At 35.1% G+C, this 18,985-nt stretch overlaps 1 protein-coding gene across 1 annotated transcript in view; it reads right to left on the bottom strand.

The window, feature by feature from the left end:
* Positions 1-18,985, bottom strand: part of SEMA3C (semaphorin 3C) — a 178,071-nt gene that overhangs the window by 67,313 nt on the left and 91,773 nt on the right. The window contains 3 exon segments of the mRNA NM_001260533.1: positions 7,923-8,042; positions 17,091-17,153; positions 18,238-18,398. Coding sequence (NP_001247462.1) covers positions 7,923-8,042; positions 17,091-17,153; positions 18,238-18,398 — 344 coding nt within the window.

Genomic DNA, 18,985 nt, shown 5'->3' with positions numbered 1-18,985 from the left:
CTATTACACTCCCCAGAGGGCTAATCCAAGAAGTCGTTCTCCTCAAATCGACATTAGCAAAAATCACTTGAAAACCAAGTATTATTATAAATCTCAACTAGATGTGTTGAACATCAGCCGAAAGAAGACAATTGTCCATAGAGGAACAATCTATGTAAGGACTATAATATTTTCAAAATAATTAAGATTTTTAAAACATAGAATTTTATCTTACTGTTTAATTTTATCATATAAAGCATTGTACAAGATTCAACAAAACAATTCATAATTCAGATTTAAAATGTGCCATTTACTCATGAATTTATTTAACAAAAATTTACTGAGCATCTGCCATGTACCAGAAACTGACTAAACACTGGGGATATTGTAAATAAAATACACCAAAATTTTTGTCCTCAAGTAATTTATAACCTAGTGAGAAACCTAATAAATAATTAAACTATGGAATATGTTAGATAGTGCTTGCTACTGAGAAGGAAAGTTAAGCAGGAAAAGGGAAGAGAGAAGACTATAGATTGGGGGCAATAAATTCAATGGTTTTAGCCTCAGCAAGAACAAATATCTTGTCAGTATAAATATGTACCTTTTTCTTTATATAAAGTTAGTACAAGCCCCCTACTAAAATTCAAAGTAAAAACAAATGACCATTTTAATAGGTCAAATAAGATGATAAGGAATCTTAATTATCAAGCTAAGGCTTTTGAAAGTTATCCTGAAAGAAATGTGAACTCAGTAATATTTTTGAGTGTGGAAATGGAAAGATCAAAACCTTGCTCTAGAAAGTTGGCCTTTATCTAGGAAGACTGGGAATGAAATGTATAAAAACAGACACTGCATTCAGGAAAACTGGTTAGTTTCCTATTACAAGAGTCCAGGAATTAGAAGGTAATAATCTGACATGGCATGTTTTCAGTGGTCAAGGTAAGAGCAGCAGAGATGTAAGAAAATTTATATAGTGGCAATCAACAGAGCTTGGCAATCAGTTGTAATTTGGTGGTTCTAATTTCATTGTACTTGTTGTCCTTTTCACATTGCCTCCACACCTGAAAGGATACATCTATTACATTCTCTATACGTGCCTCCAAACTACTTTTGTAAAAGGAACCTAAAAAGGTAAATCCAAACAACTATAGATATGTGATCATCAATCACAATCAATTTCTAATTGATCATATTCAGGAAAACAAAGATGATTCTAAAGTTTTGACTCCTTGAAAAAATAAAGCTAGTACACAGTTGTTATACTGAGTGTCTATACTACCGCAGGACCTCTCTGAACATAACAGAGAATAATAGAGCTTAAAAAGAATCACAGACCTCTAGCCTAAAAGGTTCTTTCTGAGTATCCTAAGATCTTCATCAATGAAGTCACTCTACAGGTGATGAAAAAATATGACTTGTCCAGAAGACCATGTAGCTAAAGGGTGATGATAATAGCACAATTTGAATTCAGTCTCCTGACTCCTAGTGAATCACATTTCCAAAAGGTCTTCATTCATGTTAACGACTAAACTAAAAAAAAATCATAAACCAGAAGAAAAACAAACAAAAAAGCCTTATTGTGATTCTAGAGCTGGAGACCGATATGACCAAATAAGTGAGAGTTCGTCTTGCAGGAATGGATGAGGTTGTTTAGGTACCATTTGCTCTCAACTGACCTACTCCTACATCACACAGCACTCTAGATGTAGATCTTGTCACCACCAGGAGCAGACGTGGTCTATCCTAATAATAACTATCTCAAGTACCCTGAAATAATTCTTCAGACTTGTCTCCTAAGAACTCTTCTCTACTTCTCCCCAGTTCATTAGGCTTTTCTCTTTTTCACTTTGTTAACAGGTTAGATTCCATGTTTTTTGTTTGTTTGTTTGTTTTTTAAAGACAGGGTCTAGCTCTATCTCCTGGGCTGGAGTGCAGTGGTGCAATCTCGGCTTACGGCAACCTCCACATCCCAGGTTCAAGGGATTCTCATGCCTCAGCCTCTGGAGTAGCTAGGACTACAGGGATGCACAACCATGCCTGGTTATTTTTTTGTATTTTTTTTTCTTTTTTTTTTTTTTTATAGAGATGGGGCTTTCACCATGTTCCCCGGGCAGGTCTAAAACTCTTGGGCTCAAGTGATCTGCCCACCTTGGCCTCCCAAAGTGCTAGGATTACAGACATGAGCCACTGTGTCTGGCTAGATTCCATTTTTAATTTCAATAAATTTTGACACAACATTCGATTCCTTGAATGTATGACTTTTTTCATTGCATCCACACCCCAAAGGAATACATCTATCTACATTCTCCATACTTGCCTCCAAACTACTAAAGATTTTGTAAAAGGTAACCTAAAAAAGTAAATTAAATACACTACAGATTTGTGATCACCAACCACAAGTGGATCCCCTACAATGTACAGTGGCCTTTCAAAGATTCTCTTATCACAACTGGTTCTGTCATCAAAAATTTCAAGCCTTTGCCACTACAGTCAAATCCTGATTTTTCTGACCCCCTAACTTATTCTCAACTCATATTATTGCTACTGTGCAGAGAAAGCAAAGCCCTTAAATGGCATATCTTCAATTCCTCACTACTAAACACACAAATACCATATTATATTTAGTAATGTAGTATTATATTGATATATTCACTAATACATGAGACTAGTTCTCTTACTTTGAGGCCAGTACTTCGGATTTCATTGCTTTGGATTTCATCTTGTCTTGTCTTTTTGGGCACCTTAGATTTCCATTATTCCTTGCGTTTATTTGATACATACTTTCATCTTATTAATTGGAGCCTTTATGCCATTATTTAAACAACTCCTTCAGCTCCCATATACTACTCTCCTTATAAACCACACTTCTCAGGGAATTACATACATCCTCATAACCATTTTCTGACCTGCCATTTTATTTTCAATCCACTTTAATTCAGCATCTAATGTCAATTTTGCATTGAAACACTTATTGATAAGATCTTTAATGACAATCATGATACACAACTCAGTGCTTATTTTTTAGACCTCATCTTACTTGAATTCTCAATGGCACTTGGAATTGTTGAAAACTTCTATGTTTTTACAATGACTTATTTTTATTTCTCAGAACCAACATAGTCTTTTTTTCCCTACCCCCCTTCCTCTGTCTGTTTCTCTTTATTTTTTTAAGATGGAGTCTTGCTCTGTCACCCAGGCTGGAGTGCAGTGGCTGCGATCTTGGCTCACTGCAAGCTCCGCCTCCTGGGTTCTTGCCATTCTCCTGCCTCAGCCTCCCAAGTAGCTGGGACTACAGGCACCCACCACCACGCCTGGCTAATTTTTTGTATTTTTAGTAGAGACGGGGTTTCACCATGTTAGCCAGGATGGTCTCTATCTCCTGACCCGTGATCCACCCACCTTGGCCTCCTAAAGCGCTGGGATTACAGACATGAGCCACCCCACTCCGCCCTGTCTGCTCCTTTTAAGGCTTGTTTGTAAGGTGATTTTCCTCCAATTGGCCATTAGTTAGGAGACCCTCAAGTCTCAATCATAGTCATTCTTTTCTTTTACTCTATACTTTATCTCCCTCTCTGCATAATTAAATCCATACTTTTCTTGGGCTCCAGTTACTCTTATAAACAATGACTCACACATGTATATACTCAGCCTTATATTTAACCACCTACTTGATATCACTAGTTAGACCTTTCCATGGCATCTCTCATTCAACAGACCAAACTCAGGCTTATAATCTTTACCCTATACATGGTCTCTTCATTCTCATCTCAGTTCATAGCAACTATACAATTAAAGAGGCTGAAAATAACAAACGAACAAGGAAAGTGTCAACATTTATATCATTTTCTTTTCTATATCCAAATCCATCAACATCATCTATACTATTTTATACTTTATACCATTTTATACTCTCTGTCACCATTGCTATCACCTGAGTAAAACAATCTCTTTTGTGGTCTTCTACGTCAACTCTCAAACTAATCTCCTACAACTTTTCCACTCCCCTTCTCCCCATGCCACAAATCATCTGTTACCTAACACACGAGTGACAACACAATTCTGTTCATGCCATTTTCTGCTAAAGATTGTTCCAATTTACTTCTCTGTTGAGATATAAGAAAGACCATGATCTTTAAAGTAGCCTAAGCTTCAACATGATTTTCATTCTGCTTTTATTCTCATTAAATGAATATTTCTGGATTGAACAATAAGAGAAAATAACAGAGAGTAGGTGGTGAAAAATTTAAAAGTAGGCATAGCAAAGTGTCCTATGGTCATAGACGTCAATAAAAGCAATGAAAAATACAGACCATGAATGGCGGAATTTAATGTCATAGATTGTTCTAGGAGAGGGGATACAGATTGAGGGAGTCAACTTGGTCACTGAGGAATCTGCCATTAATCAAACAGTTTTAGTTAATGTGTAGGAGTGAAATATTAGAAAGGATGAATAAAGATATACAGAACTGGAGCATAAAACCTAGAAATTCAGCCTCCTACTCTGAGAAGCTTAGTAATGAAGTAAAAGAGAAAGGAGGAAATTAGAAAAAAGAAGTCACAGAACCAAAAAAAGGATTTTAAGGGAAAGAAACCCAATCCTTTCTTTAAATGGGGAAAAAAAAAAAAAAAGTAAAATATGAAGGTTCTTTATCAAAGAATTTAATACAGAAAATGTATAATTTTTCTTCTAAAACAGAAAACATATTAGCAAAAGATACTGAAACAGACTAGATTGGTGGCAAATTTCATTCAAAAAGCATAGAGGATAATTTGCATACCTATGACATTCTTGGTCACCCGTGATATTCTTGGTCAGTCTAAGGTAAAGTTACCTGCCTGATGAGGGTCAGGGTCAGGGGAGCTTAGGGGGAGCTTAATTGGTATTCAGTTGTTGAAACAGATGTTATGAAAACATCTGATGAAATCAAAGATAAGATATGGTAATATTCCAAGAATTTATTGCAAAATTAACCAATCACCATTTTTGCTTTATGTTTTATTCATTCATTTAAAGTCATAATTCACTTGTATTGCTTTATCTTTTTCCAGGAACAGAAGACAAGGAGTAAAGACAGTAGACACAGGAGAAGAACTGGGGTTAGGTCTTCATGTAGCAAGGATTCTAGGCTCTTTAGGTGGGTACTGTTGAAATCTCAGAAAGCTCTGAATCAGTCTTGCAAATAATAGAAGAGAAATGGGATATAACAAAAGCATGTGATGTGCCAAACACGAAGTAGGCTCATCAAATATCCCCCTAACACCAATGAATATCTATGAAGACACTCCAATGAAAGATGGCAGGTAGCCGGGCGCGGTGGCTCAAGCCTGTAATCCCAGCACTTTGGGAGGCCGAGACGGGCGGATCACGAGGTCAGGAGATCGAGACCATCCTGGTTAACACGGTGAAACCCCGTCTCTACTAAAAAATACAAAAAACTAGCCGGCCGAGGTGGCGGATGCCTGTAGTCCCAGCTACTCGGGAGGCGGAGGCAGGAGAATGGCGTGAACCCGGGAGGCGGAGCTTGCAGTGAGCTGAGATCCGGCCACTGCACTCCAGCCTGGGTGACAGCGCGAGACTCCGTCTCAAAAAAAAAAAAAAAAAAAAAAAAAAAAAAAAAAAAAAGATGGCAGGTAATGTCCCAGATATAAAATTGAATAATTAAAATAACTCTGCCAACCTAACTTGGTTCACCTTCAAATTATGGTTGAATAGATGAAAAATGTCATCTCTCAATAATAATAAAAGTATCAGCAGTAACTATTACCTTTGGTGATTACAAAATACAATGTTAGTGATAGAGAAGAATTCTCTCAAAATAAAACTTTCTGCATCATGGTCATTTTATGCTAGGAGATCTTTTATCCTAAACTAAAAGAAAGCAAATCCATTATCTGTTTGATTAAACTGTGTAGTTCTATATTTACACTATGGTTTTCATACTACAAATGTACAAAAGTGACGTTATGGTGAGATTCTCCGACTAGAGTGAACTATCAAGGACTACATTTTATAAAGCTTAAAAATCATAACCCTGTTCATACCTAAATTGGCTCTTAAGATGTTCACATATTATTTCAGAGATTCATTAATGAAACTGCTTCTCTTTTGAAACATATCTTTTGAAGTGAGACTAAAGTAGTTCATATTTAGCAAAGTGATTAAAATGTATTCCATGCTGGTTTTCCAAAGGAGATTATTTTTTTGGACAGAATTTCCAATTACGCCTTGAAGTGCATAGTGGGCAATTCGTACATGGGAAAATAATTTTATTTGAAATGTGTGCTCTGAAAATGGCTATGCTATTGTTGGCCTGTACAGTGACTGCACAGACTTCAGGGAAGTGTCTGACAGATTGCAGACGTCTGAGGCAGTAGTTTATTTAATCAATTGATCACAGGCATGTGGTTTTAATGACAAGTTCAATGCAGCCAACTGTATTCTTCCAAAAAGCATAACTTTACTTTCCTTGTAAGAATTTTAATATTTCATAACATCTTGAACCACATTAAAAATGTCTCATTTTGGGGTCAAATTATAATTATTTTTAAGTGACTTCTTATTCATTAAAACATACTTATGTATAAATTACATGTCTGAAAAACAACTTAAAAAAGCATCATTGTTCAGTCATTAGTACCAAAATAGATTAACTGTTGTTAAAGGAAAATAAGCTTTAGATCAGTAGCCATATTTATTTTTTGCAAAATTCTAATCTAAAAAATCAAATTAAAATATTATTTAAAAACTGGACTTTCTATATTTAAGTTGCATAATAAAGCCAAACCAAGTTTGAAAATTCAGTTTTTGGCCAGGCATGGTGGCTCATGCCTGTAATTCCAGCACTTTGGGAAGCCGAGGCGGGTGGATCATAAGGTCAGGACATCAAGACCATCCTGGTTAACACAGTGAAACCCCGTCTCTACTAAAAATACAAAAAATTAGCTGGGCGTGGTGGCAGATGCCTATAGTCCCAGCTACTTGGGAGGCTGAGGCAGGAGAATGGCGTGAATCCAGGAGGCGGAGCTTGCAGTGAGCCGAGATCGCGCCATTGCACTCCAGCCTGGGCGACTGAGCAAAACTCCATCTCAAAAAAAAAAAAAAAAAAATTCAGTTTTTAAAATAGTTATATTAAGTAAAACAAGATGTTTGACTAAAAGAATGAGTAGAAACTCTCTCGGTGTAATGTACTTTCCTTAGTCAACAGCTGTGGACTGGGATAACAAAGGCTTAAGTAGCACAGGTAAAGTTCAACCAGCCTCATATTCGACTATACATTAGGTATATATTTGACTAGTGTTCAGCAAACATCATATCATAATACCCCATATCACTCTAACTAATGTAAGAATAAGGCTGGAATAGCCTAATGTAGGATGATGTTGGTCTAAGATAAAAGTATGATTTGTTAATTACATCAAGTTCTTTTCAGCAGATACTTGGCATCCTGCTTTATACATCTTTTACAGATATACATTTATAAAGTTTTATTGAATTTGAAAGACAAGAAATTTACTAGATTTGAGAAGGTTAAGTTTATGCTACAATATTTCTATAATTTGGAGCAAATATCACTGTATTACATTCAAGTTATCTTGAAACTATAACATTTTTCTTTTATCTTTTACAGCTTTACAAATATATACTAAAAATATATACATATACACTAAAACTATATATATATAGTTGTGTCCAACTAAAAGTATATATATATATTTACATATTTATAATACACACAAAAATATATACACATTTTTAGCTGAAGGCAAAAGGTGATACTTCAAGTAACTTGGCGGACAGGAAAATATGTAATATACTTTATGTTTAAAGGGCATGAAAATATTTATGAATATTGATATTTCCAAGTCTTTACTCTAAAACACAGTTTCAAAAATCCTTGACACTAATATCAAAACTAAGAATGTTAAATAGTTACGCTTACCTCTGATCTCCTCCCTCTGTTCAAGTAAGTACAGACGGGACTGAAAGCACCACTCCCACAGACATATAAATGTGTACGATTGAAAGTCTGAATTACACGGACAAAGTTCCCACAGCCGTGCTAAAAGAATCAGTAAATAAGCAGTTAGTAACTCAATGATTTTCACTGTTATTTCAGTTAGCTATGTTAACCTGAGATCGTGTATGATAGGTAACAATGAGGTGACATAAACTTTTGATGTTATTAGTCCAGGGGTGTCCAATCTTTTGGCTTCCCTAGGCCATACTGGAAGAAGAATTGTCTTGGGCCACGCATAAAATACACTAACCCTAGCAATAGCTGACGAGCTAAAAAAAAAAAAAAAAATCGCAAAAAAAAAAAATCTCATGTTTTAAGAAAATTTACGAATTTGTGTTGGGCCACATTCAAAGCTGTCCTGGGTTACATGAGGCCCGTAGGTCACAGGTTGGACAGGTTTATATTAGGCCATATCTTTGGGAAACTATTAATATATTTGCACCTCTTCAAGGTAATTTGAGAATACTTATCTAACTTGTAGAAGTACCAAATCAAATACTAAGATTTGGTGCAACTGAAGGAAAACAGTGGTTCAGGAATAGTCAAAACATTATTACAGGAACAGTTGCTCAACAAATATTTACTGATTACCTACTATTTGACAGGGTATAATCAAATTCTCTGGGCATCCTTACTGAGAAAAACACAAAAATCTCTACGCTTGTAGAATGCAACTGAACAAAGTTGTCATACGTGCCCTGCTTTTTCTATTTCTGTTTTAATCTGGACTAATTCTAATACTTCATTTGAAAATGATCTCAAATTTATACATGTCAACGCAAATATTGTTTGCCAATACTTTGCTATACATTTTCCTTTCTGCTCCATTTTTTTATTGTTAAAAGATGTATTTCCAGAAATATTAAAATAACAACATGGTTTATTCCACTGATTTATTTCAAGAGAAATATAGTGCACGGCAGATAGTAAGTAAAATGCTCTATTTCATTATTCTCATATTACAACACTGTCTAAATTTTTACGTCCTGAAACTTTATAAACATATTATTTACCTGAGAAAGTTTACAAATTAACACATAGAAGTTATTTTTTCTCAAGTTTTCCTTAAAACAATAAACACACACACATTATATAAACGTGTTCTGAATGCACCTGTGCCTATACAAGTTCCATATTACCATTAGTACACAATGGCAAACACTATTCACCTTAAGAACTGGCAAATAAAACTAAATAAAACTAATCTCCAACAAAATGCCAGCACAATGACTGCCTTCTATGAGGAATGACATAATCATTCTCTTTGCCCTGGATCCCCTAAAATATTCCCTTCTTCTCTCATAGAAACTCCTTTCTTACTTGCTCCCAGTTCAAGTAAAAGCAAGGCTGTCATTTATTCACCCAATGAAATAAAATAATTATTGCAATTCTCAATTGACTGTGACCTTGCAGGAGCACAGAAACATAGTCAGCACTAGATACACATCTCTGTGACTAAATTAACCACTGAATGTTCCAGTTACTAGCTTCACTATCCTTTGCTGACTATAATTCAATCAAGCCTGAGACTGAATGACTTCACGAAGTCATTTTTCTCTCAAAGAACATAATAAAATGATTGTATATTAGAGACAGTATTTTTATTAAAAACTATAAAGAAACGTATCAAAAGTTAACAGTAATTTTTCCCTGGGTGGCCTGGGTGGTCAGAAAATATATTTCGCTTTTCCCCCTGCTAGGTACCATGTATGCTCCTTTTTTTTTTTTTTTTTTTTTTTTGAGACAGAGTCTTGTTCTGTTGCTCAGGCTGGAGGGCAGTGGCGCGATCTCAGCTCACTGCAACCTCCGCCTCCCGGGTTCAAGTGATTCTCCTGCCTCAGCCTCCTGAGTAGCTAGGATTACGGGCATGTGCCACCATGCCCGGCTAATTTTTGCGTGTGTGTGTTTTTAGTAGAGATGGGGTTTCACCATGTTAGCCAGGATGGTCTTGATCTCCTGACCTCATGATCCACTCGCCTTGCCTCCCAAAGTGCTGGGATTACAGGTGTGAGCCACCACGCCCAGCCTCTCCTATTTTTTAATAAAGCGTATCTATTATTTAAATTATTGAAAAACTAAAACAAAATAAACGTTGCTAAAATAGAAGTTAAAATTAAAATCAATATTATTTTACATTTTCCATCATTTTTCCTTTTATGTTCATTATTACTTGCCAGCAAATATATACTTCTTTTCTTATGCAGTAATTTTATACAGGTGTTTCTATGATACATTTTTATTATTAAATAATCAATCATTAATTCTGTAGTCAAAGAAATTAATCCTTACAGACTAGACCATATACTTTATTTTTAAATCATTAAGGACTTTTGTTAAATACACAGTGTCATTTCTTGACACCTGTTTATAGAGGTATCTGGAAATTGATTACGTAACTACAGATAACATGTTTCCGAAGAAAAAGCACAGATGAAATATGGTGTGTTTATAATGTGTCTATGTAAAGGGAATCTATGAGGAATGAGACGCATGCATATTTTTTCACATTCAAGTTTAGTCATTCTGGGATTCTGTATACAATATTTCAATATTTCCCCATAAGATATAAATAATTCAATCCAATTCCTTTAATAACAGGTTATGTCTCTCTCATCTTGGGTCTTATGGATGTCAATGTACTTTCACGAATTACTGGTATTGGTAAAATGAAAGAAGTCAATAACATCTCTTTTATATTTCAAATGCACTATACTCATTTCATGTATCTATCTGCTTATTATGACTAATATTTATTTAGAGTTTATTATATCCTAGACTATGAAATAATCATATTGTATGTTTTATCTTTTATTTTTACCTTCAGAAAGTTTGATTTTTACCTTTAGAGCAGACATTTATTTAAAACTTACTGTATGCTACTTAGGCACTGTAAGGTTTTTACCATATTCATTCAGGTTTTTACCGTAACTCAGTTCCTTTTGGAAAAATAAACTGTAGAGCTTTTTAAAAAAATAACCTGTCTGAGATCATATAGGTAGTAACTAAAGCAGATTTACAAACACATACATCTCTAACACTGAATCCTGTACTTTTAGCTGCTTTATAATTTGTCATTGGATGAGAAGTCCAAAGTTGTTTCCTGCGGGGGTGGGGGTGGGGGACTGAATGTCTCTGCTGCCCAGGCTGGAGTGCAGTGGCACAATCTCGGCTCACTGCAACCTCCGCTTCCTGAGTTCAAGCGATTCTCCTGTACATCCTGAGGAGCTGGGACTACAGGCATGTGCCACCACACCCGGCTAATTTTTTGTGTTTTTAGTAGAGACGGGGTTTCATCACGTTAGCCAGGATGCACAGTTGTTTTTATAAGTTAATACTGATATAACTTTTTAGTTTTTATAACATTTATTAATATTCACAGAGCTCTTAATCCTTTCATGTAGATTGTTTAATTCTCATAACAATGCACCAATTTATTACTACTCCATTTTAGTGATGAGGAAATTGAGTCCCAGAGAGGTTAAATAAAGAGTTCTAGTTTTAATAAGTAACTAAACTGGGACTTGAACCACAGCCACTCTCCACTGTGCAGCTTTTCTATAGGAATCTGATTAGCAATGAACAGATTCCCACACTATCTGTTGCTCAGTGTGCTCCCTACCCCTCCCCACACACAAGACTACAAAAGGAAAAACAATTCAGATGAGTTAATTATTGAAAATTATTATCTCGGTCCTTTCCATTTCCATTGTGCTGCCTTCGTTTCTGACCTAAACTGCTGCAATAGTGTCAATTCCATCCTGCAAATATGTGCTGAAGTCATTCTACGCAAGGCACTGTATATGGTACTAGCAACACTGGAATGAATAGACTCAACCAACACATGCTTTTAGAGAAAGGAGAGCATAATGTATCAGACTGTGGTAGATACTGCAATAGGACTGTATTTTTAAAAATGTATTGTAGAAGGAAAGAAAGACATTAAATAATGCTGATCTGGGGTAAAGATTTGAGTAGAGGTGACATTTGAGCTGAGTCTTGCAGAATAATTTAGAGATTTTCACAGGCAAAAGCATAATAAGGAAAGAACATTTCAACAAAAAAAAAATAGCATGAACAGAAAACAGAGACATGGGAGTGCAAGATTTACTTGCAGACTAGTGCCTAGAAGGGTTACAGGATAACTGTGTGATGAAATCAAGAAAGGTGTAATTACAGTTGGTCTGCCATCCTGCCATAGTCTTCAGATAGGCACTAGAGAGTATTGCAGAGAAGACCGAGTAGATTTAAGTATGCAGGTCTCAGAGCCAGATGACCTCGGTTTAAACTTTGGCTTCATCTTTTACTAGCTTTCAGAACCGAAGACAGTTACTTGGCCTCTGGATGCTTCAATCTTTGCCTTTCTAAAATGGCAATGGTAATACTTGTTGTGGACAATATATTAATAAAGCAGTAGAAATAGTATCTGGAACATAATAAACACATCCAACTGTCCAATATTAGATTTGTTTTATTTGCATTTTAAAATTGATATTGTCTATAAACCCAGTGAAATGGTCAGGGCATCTGTCCTGCATAAAGCTTAGTGCAGGTCCTGACCACAGTAAAAATCCACAAAAAGTTTGGAGTATGAATGAAGCCTTAGAGACTTCAGTGGAAATAAATACCATGGATGCTCTCTTTTCATTGTTTAATTCTCTTTTGAAATGATTTCCTGGCACAATGTTAATGAAATATAAGGCTGCTAACATTATACAGCATATAATAAAATTCTATTTTTTATAAACATTTATGTCTATATAACAAAATCCTGGAAGAATATGCCCTGAATTGTTAAGAGTGATTATGTTTCAGTAGTGCAATTTACTTTCTTTAACAGTGATACAGTATTAACTACGTACTATGCACTGCTCTAAGCTCTCTGCAAATATTAACTCATCAATCCTCTTAACAACCCAATAAGGTTAAGTGCTACAGATTAGCACATTTCACAGATAAGAAAACCAAGATGCACAGAAAGTTTAAGTTTCCAAGGTCGAAGAGCTAATAAGAGATGGTTTATTTTCTGTTGCTTTCTATGTACTTTTCTAGGTCTTCAAAGATTGTTATATTGAAAATATATTACTTTTATAATATAAAAATATATGTTTTAAAAATATATCCTGGAGCACAGGTGAACAGGCCTTTAAAAATATTGACTCATCATGGCCTATACTCTGCAATGACATAAATATACTTCATACTTTCTTCTTCTTGGTCTGTACCTTCTTGGTCTAGGGAAATTAATCAAGGTATTTTGATAAAGAAAATGTATTTTTTAGGAGCTTAGGATTGTATGGTCACAGAAATAGGGAAACTGATATTCTACAACTAATAAATCAAGTTTGACACCATGTGCATGTAATGTATATATATCTAAATATATATAATCCTACTTAATTTTTCAACTGTCTCCTATAGTATTTACATAGTACATTCATTAAGCCCTATCTCATGTATATGTTTGACAGCATGTGCTATTGTTTAACCTCAATTTATTTAGAGTATGAATAAAATATTAGCATTTAGAAATAAATGGAGCATGTAGGAATGTGAGTATGCAGTGGCAGGAAGAGAAATGGGAAGTAGGTTATATTCTTTTTAGCTGAGGCAGAAAATTAGCTATATTCCCACCATGAAAATTTATTTTCTTTAAAAACGTTAGTTTATTACAGAATTATGCTATATTATTACCTAAGATCAAATGTTAAATCACATTAAATTTTCTTCTAATAATTGTTATCTTGTTATAATGTCAATTAAAATTTGATACAACCAAAAAATCTGAAGGATTAAGGGATGCTTAATTCTTGTTTTATTTTTGCTTTCAGTTGTTATAGCAGTATGGATATTAATTGCTACCACTTTATGTTCTGCTTAGATGATTTACAGAGCTAAAAGCAGAAAGTTTTAGCTTAATGAAAATATACCTCTAAAATATATGCATAATAAATGTGCTACAAACATAATTAATCTAAAAGCATTAATAAACTCAGCATCTACTGTGTCCTACCCTCAAGCCCTGACAATCAGTTGCAACGATTTCCCATGCTTGTATGCACTGTGACCTGAAGGGGTGAGTAGATGTTTCCCAGGCTGAAAACACGGGAAGATTATTGAAAGACAAGAGAATCAACATCATGTAGCACATATCAAACACTGGAAGAGAGAGAGGGTACAACTTGTTCGAATTTCAATACCATTGAAATAAAAGGTTAACAAGTTCTAATATGATTACCACAAAATCTATCAAACCTTTCCTAAATATCCCAGATGTGCTTTGTGTGTATCCCTTAGCATTTATCATTTTCTCTCTGGTAGGGTAGCATGTATTAGTGGCTAAGAGTACAGAATCCAGAGTTGCGTGTGACTTAGACAAAGACCGTCCCACTTCACAGCAGCACAGCTTCAGTGTCTCGCTTTCTTAGTAATGCAGGTATTTTATCTTAAAAATACAGGTGGTGACAATAATGCCCACCTTGTAGCATTGTTATGAGGATTAAAATAAAGCACTTACAACAAGACCTGGCCTGTTCCATTAAATGTTGGGTATTTTTTCTGAATATTATTGTATATACATCTCATCATCTCCAGTACGTTATGAAGACTTAAATGTAAGGACTCCATCTAACTCACCACCAGCTTCTTCACAACAACTAAATAATTTGTGCAAATTAAAATAATCGATTCCTGTGTTTTAAAAGTATTAGGTTATTAGATAATATTTATTCCAAGTTTTAAAAAGTTCTTAAGTATGTGGTTTCATTGAGAAATGAAAGGAGGATAGGTTGTTCTACAGAACTTCCAAAGATCTATTTCACATTATTTTTCTACCACAGGCCTTTTTTTCCCCAGAGTCTAAGTAAAGGACACTTCTGTAAGTACTTCACATGTATGAAATGAGACGGATTTGTCAGACATTATTTTCTTGCATAGACACTAATCACTTTTTGATTAGTGTTTCCCAGGACTCAACAATATTGTATGGACAAACAAAACCTGTCCGGCCGAGCCCTAAAAATACCTAGGAAAGAGCACTCCATTAGATATTTCCCTTGTGTAAAACAACTGGCCTTATAGTAGAAATTAAAAATATCAACAAATTACAGCATGACAAAACTATGGGAAAATGTCAGCATGTATTGAAGATTTTTATCTAATAACTTTTAATTGTCAAAAAGCAAAACAAAAACCTCAGGGTTTCTATTTTGACAAAGGAAGCAGAAACCAAATGACTTGTCTAAGAATCTTCAGAAACTCAACAGCAATTTTTGGAAATAGAAGGTACAAAGGTACCTAAATTCTGCACATTCTGCCTGTGGCAGTTCTTATGAATGGGAATTGCAAATCATTTTGAACAAAGGACAATGAAATTCAGGAACTACAGCCACGGGATATTATTGTGGCAAAAGGCAAGGCATGATCAGACACACATCAGTGGGAAAAAATCCCATAGAGAGAAAAGAAAATAGTTTAATTCATTCACAATTATTAAAATAATAGCCTCAGGGGACAAAACATCATTCTCTGCAACATTATGCTTCATTCTACCATTAGTTTCCTGGAACATCGTTGTAATATATGTAAGTGTTTTTTCTACATTTTTCTGGATTTTCCCCCCAAGATTGTGGTCTAACAGGTCCCTTGGATAGCAGATATGCCCCTGCAAATTTCTCCTGCTCACTTTTAAATTTTTCTTATTGGATAAATCACTCCAAGAACCCTTTAGTTAAGGCCAGATATCCTACCCTCCAGAGTCTTCCATGGTCCTGCCTTCAGCCAAAAATTTTTGCAACTTTACACCTGGGGCTGTTAGGAGTCAATGAAAATAAACGTTTCATTTCCTCAATCCCATATTTCCACTTTCCACAGGATTAGTATTTTTCCCATGTTTGGTCTTGTCTGATCCATCTCTACTTCCAAGACTCAGGGCACAGTCTTCACTCCTGAAATCAGTATCTCTTGACCCTACCACAAAATAAATGATTAGTCAACATTTTTTTAACCCTAAGGTGGTCTATTACTTGTTATGACCTGAGACCTGAATGTATGTGTATATACTGACTAGTCTGTCCACCCGATTACCATATTTCTAGCTTATTTCTAAATTAGTTTGTATTTCCATGCTCATTTGATTATGGCTGACTTTTCTAACAAGATAATAAAGTTGACTGGAGTTAGAACTATTTCTGTCTTTGCACCAACTATGTCTTTAGCAACTAGCTCCGTGCTAGATATATAACAGGTGCTGAATCAGTATTTATTGAGCAAATAATGGAAGGAATGAATGAAGAAAGAAACCTCTTGACCAAACTATTTTTGAAAGAGAAGGTGATTTTGATGCTTGGTTCTATTACATTTTCATTATTTGAGGCAAAATGGTGAGATGACATATACGCTCCCTTATAAACATTAAATGACGTGTACACATTAAAGATCTGCTCCACGTATTGTTTTAGAATATTCAAGAATAACAATGTACTACTTTCAGCAGTCATTTGTAGAAATTAATATAGATTTCTTCCTTGATTCTTTATTTTGAATCTCACCTAGAGGAATACAATTTGCACAAGCGTTGCATACTGAGTATTTATTGATACTTGTATCTGTCTCTGTTGCTGTTTCTGTGGCTATTTTTAATTAACAGAGGTACCATTTATCACCGGTGATTTATATTTACGGAATTTGCTGGCTAACCACTACCCTTTTGCCGAGAATCTTTGTTTGGAAAAGCCCACAGGGTATCTGGGAGCTGCTCCAGACACTTGCATTATCATCGTTTCAGGAGCCTGCTGAGAATTCTGCAGGTTGGATCCACTAGGAACAGAGGTTATTACTGAAATCCATCATGAAATGTATCTGAATGAAATAATGAAAGCAAGGCAAGCAATTTTTGCCCAGTTAGGAATTCTGAAGTGACAGAGAGCCCGAGAGTTCCAGTCTCCTCAATGTTTAGGTGTTTAGCCTGTGTCCAGCCAAAAATTTAAAACACCACCATCCTTTGTCTCATTTTTGGCTTCCCTCAAAGTACATGGATTCGAAAACCAAATATTTAAGTTAGTGGGTTTTTAAAAAAAAAAAAAAAACACTTACTGTGGGATCTTTGCCAGCCATTTTGCATTCTTCAACTTTGATTGTAGATGCTGGCCAGAAAACCTGCTCAGAAAGAAAAATAAAGGTTGCATAATCTCACTTGTACGTATGACAGCCCAGTACTCTTCATTTACTTTTTGTTAACAGATTTATTTAAGGTGATCCTATACTAAAACTTTAAAATTCTCTCTTTTTATGAATTCATTAATATTCTATTAGTTTAACAATTACAATTACTTTTTATTTCTTCCATCAGTGTTTCCTTTCACAAATGCTTTTCAATAACGTATGTTCATTTACTGATTGTATATTAAAACAATTATTAACATAAATGTGAACGATATAATTTTTCACTCCTTCTGACATACTACACTTTTCCTAACTGCTTATATGACAGTAAATTTACATTTACATCTCTTTCTCAGTTAATATTATTTTTGGTAAATCACACAGCCAGGCTAGATTTACATAAGATGGGCCCCTAGGTACCTTCAATAGCTAAAATAACTTGGATGAAATTCAAGAGATTCTCTCTCTCTCTCTGAAATACTGTGCTAGTATTCTAAGTAGTTGCAGCCTTGGGTCCAGTCTGGCAATAATCATTAATTTAGTTGTCAGTCCATTGCCTATGTTAACACTTCCGCAAATGCGGAAGTCTCCTTGTTGTAATAAATTTATAATTAATCTACTTGTATTTCTTTACTCCAGTGAAGCTCAATTTTATTTCCTTGTGAAATAGAATGATAAATATAGGCCACACTGGATCAAGTAACAGCGTATTTAATAGCTGTTTTCCTTTCAGGCCCTTCATGGGTTACATGGAGATGACAAAGTAGATCTTCCTTTTCTCTGACCACTTCTTTCATGCACTACTCTACACTCCCTTTTTTCTTTCTTTATATATTTACACACAGGTGGTATTTTCTCAGTTAGCTCCGGGTTTTGAATTGTTAAAAACTATGGAACTAGACGAGGAGAACTGAACTTAGTATCTTTTCAGTCCATGAAAAAATACTAACTTTCATAGTAACATGGGACCAGTATTTTCTATTGCTCTAATAAAATGCATATTATTTTTTACTTAATGCTTTTTAAAAAAGAGACACTCAAAAGGTGGACACTGGCCTCGTGAAAAGGATAAACTTACACTCAAAGGTTCTTGACTTATATTGTTAATATTCAGGGAAAGAATATGATCTTTGCTTCCCACATATATCCGGTCCTGATCTTCATCCATTAATAAAATCCTGTAGTCTAAAGGGTAGTGGGAAAGGCTGAAGTATTCAGAGGTCTTGGTTTCTCGAAGTTCTGAAAGAGTGAACAGCACAAGTATAGATGGAGCATCCTGGTTCTATAATTCTATTATTTTAATAAAAACCATTATGCAAATATTTACCAGAAAAAGTCAAGGTACATTTCCTTCTACAGTAAGAAATTAATTTTAAAATAGAGTTACGGGCTAGTTTCCTGTAATCTCAGCACTTTGGGAGGCAAAGGTACAATGGTCACCTGAAGCCAGGGGTTCAAGGCCAGCCTAAGCAACATAGTGAGACCTTGCCTCTACAAAATTTTTTTTGAAAAATTAACTGGGCATGGTGGTGTGTGCCTGTAGTCCCAGATACTTTGGAGACTGAGGTGGGAGGATCTCTTGAGCGCAGGAATTCGAGGCTGCAGTGAGCTATGATCGTGCTGCTGCACATCAGCTCTGGCAAGAGAGCGAGAGACCCTGCCCCCCTCCCAAAAAAAAGTTATGCTAATGGACATTTTAATTCATTATATTTATGCTGAAGTAAAACATAAGTCAGTAAGTGCAATGTTAAAGTTTATGGTAATAATATGTGATTACAAAATCAGTCATGTTTGCAATAATCTCAATTCTGTTTTATTACTGGACA

This window comes from Macaca mulatta, chromosome 3 (assembly GCF_049350105.2).
Source record: "Macaca mulatta isolate MMU2019108-1 chromosome 3, T2T-MMU8v2.0, whole genome shotgun sequence".
Classification (NCBI taxonomy): domain Eukaryota; kingdom Metazoa; phylum Chordata; class Mammalia; order Primates; family Cercopithecidae; genus Macaca; species Macaca mulatta.
Note: the sequence above shows the minus strand (reverse complement) of the source record. Positions and strands in the feature narration are given on the sequence as shown.